The 9,024-nt window shown below is 40.2% G+C and overlaps 1 protein-coding gene across 6 annotated transcripts in view; it reads right to left on the bottom strand.

Moving 5' to 3' along the window:
- Positions 1-11: 11 nt before the first annotated feature.
- The window catches only part of glis3 (GLIS family zinc finger 3), a 30,086-nt gene continuing 21,073 nt past the window's right edge, over positions 12-9,024 (bottom strand). For 4 of the 6 annotated variants that reach the window (XM_043231735.1, XM_043231736.1, XM_043231734.1 and 1 more), the window contains exons 8-12: positions 8,791-8,923; positions 7,877-7,958; positions 3,571-3,662; positions 1,954-2,115; positions 12-1,018 (exon numbers count right to left, since the gene is read on the bottom strand). In XM_043231735.1, coding sequence (XP_043087670.1) covers positions 900-1,018; positions 1,954-2,115; positions 3,571-3,662; positions 7,877-7,958; positions 8,791-8,923 — 588 coding nt within the window. In that variant the 3' untranslated portion in view covers positions 12-899. Of the gene's footprint in view, positions 1,019-1,953; positions 2,116-3,570; positions 3,663-7,876; positions 7,959-8,790; positions 8,924-9,024 lie in introns of those variants that run through there. The other 2 variants (XM_043231737.1, XM_043231739.1) reach the window with 2 other exon arrangements.

Raw genomic sequence — 9,024 nt, 5'->3', positions numbered from 1 at the left:
ATCACAAACGATACAATCAATATGGCTTTAATCTGTGATAAGTGCATTATTTATTGAGTTATTTACATAGAGCGGCCCCAAAATGTTTGTTACTCGAAATATCAAAGAATAGGATTTACCTTGAATAAAGATGCACAAATATGCTTCAGCAAAGCCAACTAAGATGTAGATGAGCTTGTTTCGTCTTGAGATGCGTCACTGTGTCAGAAATCAATGCTCTGCAGTGAATGGGTGCCGTCGAGAACGAGAGTCCAAACAACTGATAATAATCCACAGCGCTCCGGTCCATCAGTTAACATCTGGAGAAGATGAAAGATGAAACGTATCCAGCATTAAGATGTTTTTAACTCAAATGTGTGTCCATAATAACTCTTCCTCCGGCCGAAAAAGTGGATCAGGAGAGAAATCTGCACAAAAACGGCTCTAAACAAGCATGTGGCTGGATTTCGATGGATCATGGACTCGTATTTGAGTTAAAAACGTCACCTTTCGTCTTCTCCAGATGTTAACTGATGAACCGGAGTGGCGTGATGCTTTAATCAGACGCTCATTCTGACGGCACCCATCCACTTCCATTACTGAGACATTACAGAGACTCACTCCTCCGGATCTGACGAAGAAACGCGCTCATCCCGAACTCGGCCGATCTGACGACGAGCACGTTTCCATTACTTTCATATTTCGTGTTCTCGTTTCCGTGGCGATCTGTTCCGTCGAGCCAAACGTTTGGCGAATTTAAGTTTGTCTGATTTTAAAATGCCAACTAAAGGTCACAGAGCAAACATGAGCGGAAACAAAAGACGTTTTAAAAATATCTATTTGAGATACAGGTCCACGGGGGAAGTTCTTCCCAAAAGCTCCCTCACTGATCCGAACGACCCCAGGCCGCTGAGGAGCGTTCACCCCTCGGTGAAGACGCAGGAGATTCGGCTCGGGCTTCTCTCCACGCTCCCGATCTGAAGGTAGTTATCCTCCGGCGCTCCCAGAAACTCCCCCGGTCCGGTCTGGCGGTCGAACACTGCGGTCACACACACACACACACACACACACACACACACGTCACAGACAGATTCCTTAAGGTGCCTCCAACTTGACGTTTTCATCAGATGTCGGCAACAGCCCAAATAATCCACGTCGTGCAAAAAAAAGACCACAAATGAGTCCAGAAATGAAGTTATGATTATTAACTACCTACTAAAAGTGCTGGAAACTAGTCTCAGGAGTTCCTTCTTATAATCTTTAATTCTTCTGTGAGCGTTCTAGCAGCTTCATGTTCTTTCTCTGAAGAAGTCGAGAGTTTGCTCTCCTTCCTGAGAAGCATCCTGGTTCTGTATTATTATCTGTATTGTTTTTTGCACCTCTCTTTCTTCCCCCGTTCGGTATTTTATTTCTTTGTCGTTGCGTTTTATTATACGGGACTTCATTTCTGAACTCACTCGTTGGGTTTTCTTCGCGTGTGGGTCGACGGCGCTACGACGTCGCCATCAAAAGAAACCCACGAAAGCGATTTCATGTCCACAGAAAGCACTGCGTCTAAGGTTTCAGATACGTTTTTGGAGAATAAAATGTCGAAATGTCGTATGCAGGGATTCAAACATGCTTATTCCGACTTAAACGTTATAAAAATGTATGTATATATATATTAAAATATATAAAGGAATAAGGGTGTATAAAATGTGATCGTGTTCTTACTGGCAAATGGGTAAAACCTGGCAAGTAAAATAAAAAAAATTAACTAATTAGCATTTAGTCTAAAAGCATTTTTTTTTTTGTGTGTCATGAATATGTTTTAGTTGTAAATATGCACTGAATCACATTTCGGCTGTAAATCGGGGGAAAATGCATGGCATTTATTTGTTGCTCCGAAAAACAAACAAACAAATCTTGTTCATTTCTCGGCCCGTGTGTGGAGCGCTTGGCCCGTCACGGACATCTTTGCGGACGCGTGTTTACCGGCGATGCCCGACAGAGTTCTGTGCAGCAGGTCCAGCTCGGTCTGAGACGCGTCTGAGGAACCCAGATTGTCCTCGAACACGGACGCGTGCATCACGGAGCAGGGAGGGATGTGTTTGGCAGCCTGCGCTGAGTCACCGTAAGAAAACACGCCAGAGAAACCTGCAGAAAACATCACGCCGGCTGATCATTCACCAAACAACATTACAGTTCATTTAAGATTCCCGTTAGAGCTGGGGAAAACTTTATACGCTCTGTATGATGAGATTAGACGGATCTATTTTTGACTTCTCCTGCCATCTGTTGCCCTGAGAGAGGAAGGACTAGTTTGTGAATCATTCAGCGCTGACCGGTTTGTTCTCCGCTTACCGGCGCGGCGTTAATATGCATTTTGCATCTGCTGGCTGCACATATGGAGTATATGTAGATGTGCTTATATATAGCGCTGGATGCCACGCAGTGGTGCTGCCTGTTAGTGTTGCTAGGGTGGCGTTGTCTGGTTGCTAGGACGGCTGTCAGGTTTTTTTGCTGCGCGATTAATTGAAATAGAAAGAGAAACGGCAGCAGGGCTCTGAGTTGGTCACAGAACATTTTAAGAACGTCCTGCAAATTTAGTCGGGGAGTTTGAAAATGATGAAATTAATATTGTTATTTCACATTTTTAATCTAAAAGCAAATTGGTCAGGACAAATTATCTTTGCGTCGTTCTGTAATATTTATTAAAAATAAATAACATAATTTTTTTTTTTTTATGTGATTTTTTTTTCTGTATCTGTAGGTGGTTTTAGATTTTTAAAACGTTAACTTAATGCACATAAAATAAAATAAAAAGTTTAACATTTAAAAGTAAAGCAATTAAGATCCATGAAATTCTATGTTTTAATTTCAGAGTTTAAATGAACATTTCTTAGCATTAATAACAGTAATAATACTACTAATAATACATTGTTTATTTGACTTTATTTGTTCTAATACTTTAGTGGTACAGTAATAATATGCTGTCAAATGATTTTTTTGTTTAAATAATATGAGTGTACTGTGTATATATATATATATATATATATATATATATATATATATATATATATATATGTATATATATATGTATATATATATATATATGTATGTATATATATATATATATATATATATGTATGTATATATATATATATATATATATATATATATATATATATATATATAATATATAAATACAAGCACAGCACACAAACATATAGTATGCAAATAAAAACTTATTTGGGATGCGATTAATTGTTTGACAGCGCTAGTTTTTAAATGTATTTTTGTATTTTTATTTAACAGTTGCAATACTACTATTATTGCTAAACATATAATTATTTATTATCTTTTTTTTTTAAATCGGCAAATTAATATATCACAAAAGTTTGGCCACTTTTTTTATCAGCTCATTTTTAATTGTCATTTTTAATCAACAAAGTGTTTATTTATCACGTCTTACCGAATCAGACCGCTCTAGTGCCGCTGTACTCTTTTGCAAACCGGTTGCTTCACAAAGTTACCAGCCATACTTTCATTTACAGGATCATGGGATGCTGTTTAGATGGATGTGGTATGAAAGAGGAAGCAGGGACGTACTGTCAGAGAGAGATGTCTGAGGATGGCTGGAGTATCTGTGCAGTTTGTGAGTGCTTTGGCCCGTCTGATGAGACGCAGGAACCCTGAACCTGCTTTTACGGTAATAAACCAGATATCTGTATTAAACATAAGCAGCAAGGGTCCGGTGCATTTTAAAGAAGTACAAGAGTTCAGTCAAAAACACAAATAAACCTTTTTTTTACTGCAGTGCTTTATACAGTACATGTTACAGTTACAGTAACCAACCGCAAAACAGCATTAATGATGCCAACTTTATTCAGTTTGAGTCGATATTCAGATTAGTTTGAGTGTTGTTTCAGTGTCAATAATGCAAAATTCATCAGGTATGAAACTAATATACTTGACGAGGAGCCCATCAATGAATAGAAATGGAAAGACACCTGGTGAGAAACCAGGCATAAATGAACGAACGCGGTGCGCTTCAAGTCAGATTTGTGGACTGAGACTATTTTTGCATCCAGCTCTGAAATAACAGCACGAACATTTCATCCGAGCAAGTATAGGTTGACAACAAGCAATTCAGCTTGAATTGTACCTTTTAAAGGTCATAAAATGATTTTTTTTACGTTTTTATTATTTAATAATGTTCCTTGAGGTGCGCCGTTTCTGTGGGGTTCCATCGAAAACATTCATCCCTGGCTATAAGTGGGCTCTGAGTTGAAGGCTCTGTCAGACTCCAGATGAAACGCTGTGATTGGAGAACATCTTAGCTTTTAAAATAACCGTCACACGTGGATCTCTCTGAAAACGTCCGCTGCCGAGATGAACTAGTGATTCATTTGGAGCTCAAGTCTGCGCAGTAGTGATTCATTTGGAGCTTGAGTATCTGAAGTGCATGATTCATTTGGAGTTCAAGTTCAGTGCAGTAGTGGTTCACGTGAATCCTGAGCCTGTGTGGCAGAGATTCATTTAGAGTCTGCGCAGCAGTGATTCATTTGGAGCTCAAGTCTGTATGGTAAAGATTCATTTGGAGCTCAAGTTGAGTCTTTGTGGTAATGATTCATTTGAAACTCAGGCTGAGTCTGTGCAGTAGTGATTCATTTGGAGCTCAAGTCTGTTCCATAGTGACTCGTTTTAAGCTTAACTTGAGTTTGTGTAGTAGTGATTCATTTGGAGCCCAAGTCTGTGAAGTAGTGATTCATTTGAAGCTTAAGTTGAGTCTGTGCAGTAGTGATTCATTTGGAGTCCAAGTCTGTGTCTTGGTGATTCATTTAGAGCTTAAGTTGAGTCTTTGTGGTAATGATTCATTTGAAACTCAGGCTGAATCTGTGAAGTAGTGATTCATTTGAAGCTTAAGTTGAGTCTTTGTGGTAATGATTCATTTGGAGCTCAGGCTGAGTCTGTGCAGTAGTGATTCATTTGGAGCCCAATCTGCGCAGTAGTGATTCATTTGGAGCTCGAGTCTGTTCCATAGTGACTCTTTGAAGCTTAAGTTGAGTCTGTGTAGTAGTGATTCACCTGGGGCCCAAGTCTGTGTCTTAGTGATTCATTTAGAGCTTAAGTTGAGTCTTTGTAATAATGATTCATTTGGAGCTAAGGTTGAGTCTGTGCAGTGGCGATTCGTTTGGAGCCCAAGTCTGTGTGATAGTGATTCATTTGGATCTCGAGTCTGTGTGGTAATGATTCGTCTGGAGCTCAGGTTGAATCTGTGTAGTAGTGATTCATTTGGAGCTTAAGTTGAGTCTTTGTGGTAATGATTCATTTGAAACTCAGGCTGAATCTGTGTAGTAGTGATTCATTTGGAGCTCAAGTCTGTTCCGTAGTGACTCGTTTGAAGCTTAACTTGAGTCTGTGTAGTAGTGATTCATTTGGAGCCCAAGTCTGTGAAGTAGTGATTCATTTGAAGCTTAAGTTGAGTCTTTGTGGTAATGATTCATTTGGAGCTCAGGCTGAGTCTGTGCAGTAGTGATTCATTTGGAGCCCAATCTGTGTAGAAGTGATTCATTTGGAGCTTAAGTTGAGTCTTTGCTGTAATGATTCATTTGGAGCTCAAGTCTGTTCCATAGTGACTCTTTGAAGCTTAAGTTGAGTCTGTGTAGTAGTGATTCACCTGGAGCCCAAGTCTGTGTCTTAGTGATTCATTTAGAGCTTAAGTTGAGTCTTTGTAGTAATGATTCATTTGGAGCTCTGGTTGAGTCTGTGTCGTGGCGATTCGTTTGGAGCCCAAGTCTGTGTGATAGTGATTCATTTGGAGCCCGAGTCTGTGTGGTAATGATTCGTCTGGAGCTCAGGTTGAGTCTGCACTCTAGTGATTCATTCGGAGCGTAACAGTTAACATTCCCCCCCCCAGAATTTTAATCCCATTGAATCATAATTTCCAAATGCTTGTTTTAGTTTCCACTCTTTCGGGCCTCCGTTCCTAACATGCATCGCAAGCAGCATTGTGTTTATTCCTGGATGTAAAAAGTGCATCAGAACAGTGGCGCAGGAACAGAAGAACCGCTTTTAACAGAGAGTCTGGGGTCAGAGGTATTTCACAACCGATTAGGCACAAAGTGAGCTAATTACGCCGGGGTGCTTCACGAGTCCCGTCCCCGTCCGTCCGCTGGCTGTATCCTCGGGACCAGCGAAGCAGAGCGGGTCTCCATCCACCCCCCGACTGTCTCCGCTGGATCCCGCGGCGCATGGCGTGCCTTCGGCCGGCGACAAGCCATGCGCGTCTGCTTCCAGAAAGACAGAAAAGGTTCCTCTCTGCGCCTTTGAAGTGGAGGAATGGGTGTCCAAAAATATAAACCTCTTCCCAAAGCAGACGTGTAAAACACACAAAAGCGCAGCGGAGCCTTTCAGCGGAGAAAAGCACGCTTTATCTGAATCAGATTATCGCAGCCATAAAGCCATGACAACCGGGAACGCGTTCGTCGCAGATCAGGGCGAAAGAAAAGGCGCTTTAGAATCGGTCGCGGCGATTCACTCCAAGAGAAACTCCGAATGAATGTCAACTAGACAGTGATTCAGTTCGTGGCAACTCACTCGATTGAGGCTCGACCAAAAACACAGCCATAGGGGAAAAAAACATACGGCATTGAGCGGATTATTAGACTCGATTCATCAAGCTTGAAAGCAGACGCCGGAGCATAGAAGCGATGCCAGCTCGGTGTCTGATCTTCGAGTGAATACAAATGTACCTTCATTTTCTCCGGTCGTGGAGGCATGAACGGCCTTTTCATGTCTTTTCAGACGTCGAGAGAACCAGCTCGCAATTTTGAGCCCAGCGGGAAGAGAAGCTGCTGGGATTCTCACACCGAAACCGAATCCACGCCGAACTAAATAAGTGCCCCCATTATGGATTTGGAAAATGAGCTTCCACGAGGCGCGCGACTTTTACATCCGAAAGTGCCCCGGTCTGGGTGGAATCTCTGAAACCAGGCCCAACCATTTCGTTACATTTGAAGCGTTAGCGTGTTCCTCGCCAACTGTTCGCATTGGTTTGAAAAGAAAATGCGAATCGATTCTTCACCTCTAGGCTCAAACGCTGCTTTAAACCAAATCGACCAATCACTGGAGGGGTTTGGAAAAATTAATCGTTGGGAGTCTTGGAGCAAATAAGGTAAAAGAAAAAGCATATTATGAGAAAATAAATGTTTTTGACCTTGCTTCTTTGGGACTCCCGAAACCAAAATATGAATCATAACCCATAAAATCTTGAAAAACGGTAAAACAGTAAGTTACCGTAATATATACACAAACTGTGAAACCAGAAATGTCATGCAATTTTACGGTAAAATGCCGTTAACTGTACGGTTTGACCTGAATTGACAAATTAACTGTAATAAATAACTATTGCAGGGCAACGGTTAATTGCGATCAATCACATCTAGAATAAAAGCTTTTGTATATATTTAAGAAATATAGGTTATGTTTACATATATTTATATATAATATCAATTCTATGATATGAACGTTAATATTTAAATAATAAAAAAATATATAGTATATGTGTGTGTTTTTATATATACATAATGAATGAGTAAACGCATATAAAAAATAAAACGAGTATTTTGGATGCAATTAATCACTGTAAAAAATATTAAATAAGATAGCATACTAAAATAATACTGGTTTTGTGAAAATGTAATGTTTTATGTGTGTATGAATCTTAAATATGTGTTTTCGTACTGGATAATTGACGATGTCGGATGGACTTGGTTGATGCTGATTGGATGCTGAGACGTGGGCGTGGCTTTCAAAGAGCTAGAAAGGGCGGGGCTTAAGAGCAACTACGGGAGAAAAGCAGAGAGAAGATCCAGGGAACTGGACACTGAAGTGATCTGCTCTGTTTGTCTACCTGTTGTTTGGCGGCAGCTGCACGTGGTTCTGAGGAACGGATGGGATCTGCATCGGACTCGAGCTGTTCGTCAGGGTGAAGCCTTGAGCAGAACAAGAACAGCACTGCAGTGAGCGCTAACTAAGAAACACAGGTATACCGAAAGCTAGCGCTTCTCTAAAAGCGCACTAGACGGTCTAGTCAACAAGAACTACGATTTATCGCCGCGCTTCCCCGGTTTAAGGAGCGCAAACGTTTTTGCATTGCGTTTTCTGAAAATTGCAATTTTTTCATTAAATATGCACACATTTTGCATACATTTTCAGAATTCGTTTACGCGTTTTCCAGAGGGGAACTTTTTTCACTCCGTAAATCAGACATTTCCACCATTTTTAGGAGTAAAATGTTTAACCGGTCTGAATGATGAATTAACAAAGCCATTAAAAACCTTCTAAATATTCACTGCAAAAATGTATAGCATGAATATCTAAACATTTTTAAATCAAATTAACATGATTAAGTTTTGTTTAAAAAAAATGTCTTTGGTTTTTGTTTAAAAAAAGTCAATGGTACGAGAAAACTAAATATTTTTTCTTACCCTACTGCCAGATATTTAAGGAAAAACTAATGCGTTATATATTTATTACTATTATTTTTATAATTGTTTTTACAAATATCAAAACAAGATGAAACGACAAAAATACAAAGCAAGAGAGAATTTTTTTTGCAGTGAAGAGGGGAATAAAATAGTAAAGAGAGAAAACTCTTAAAAAACGTGGAACCGAAATATCAACACGAATGAATAAAGTCCAATGAAATAGTCAAAAGTGGGCTTCTTTCCACTAGTCTGAAAGAAAAGACAGGAAGCACAAGGAAGTGTTTCAGCCCTTACGCTGTCACTGTATCTTATAGACGTGTTAATTAGTGTTTCATACCAGTGTAGAGATCGTCCGTGGGCGACTGCTGCTTGCTCTCAATCAGGTCCAGTGGTGCGAGGCTGTGCTGTAACGGTTGCACCGTCAGACACTCAGCGAGTCCGTCCTGACCGAGATCTGTGCTGCGTCTCAACTACATCAAACACACACTGAAGCCTTTACACACGATGCACTGTAAAAGTGGGTTTAAGGCGTTACTTCTGCCTTAATTCTGCACCTAATAATCATATACTC

The sequence above is a fragment of the Puntigrus tetrazona genome, unplaced genomic scaffold (assembly GCF_018831695.1).
Source record: "Puntigrus tetrazona isolate hp1 unplaced genomic scaffold, ASM1883169v1 S000000401, whole genome shotgun sequence".
In the NCBI taxonomy this organism is placed as follows: Eukaryota; Metazoa; Chordata; class Actinopteri; order Cypriniformes; family Cyprinidae; genus Puntigrus; species Puntigrus tetrazona.
Note: the sequence above shows the minus strand (reverse complement) of the source record. Positions and strands in the feature narration are given on the sequence as shown.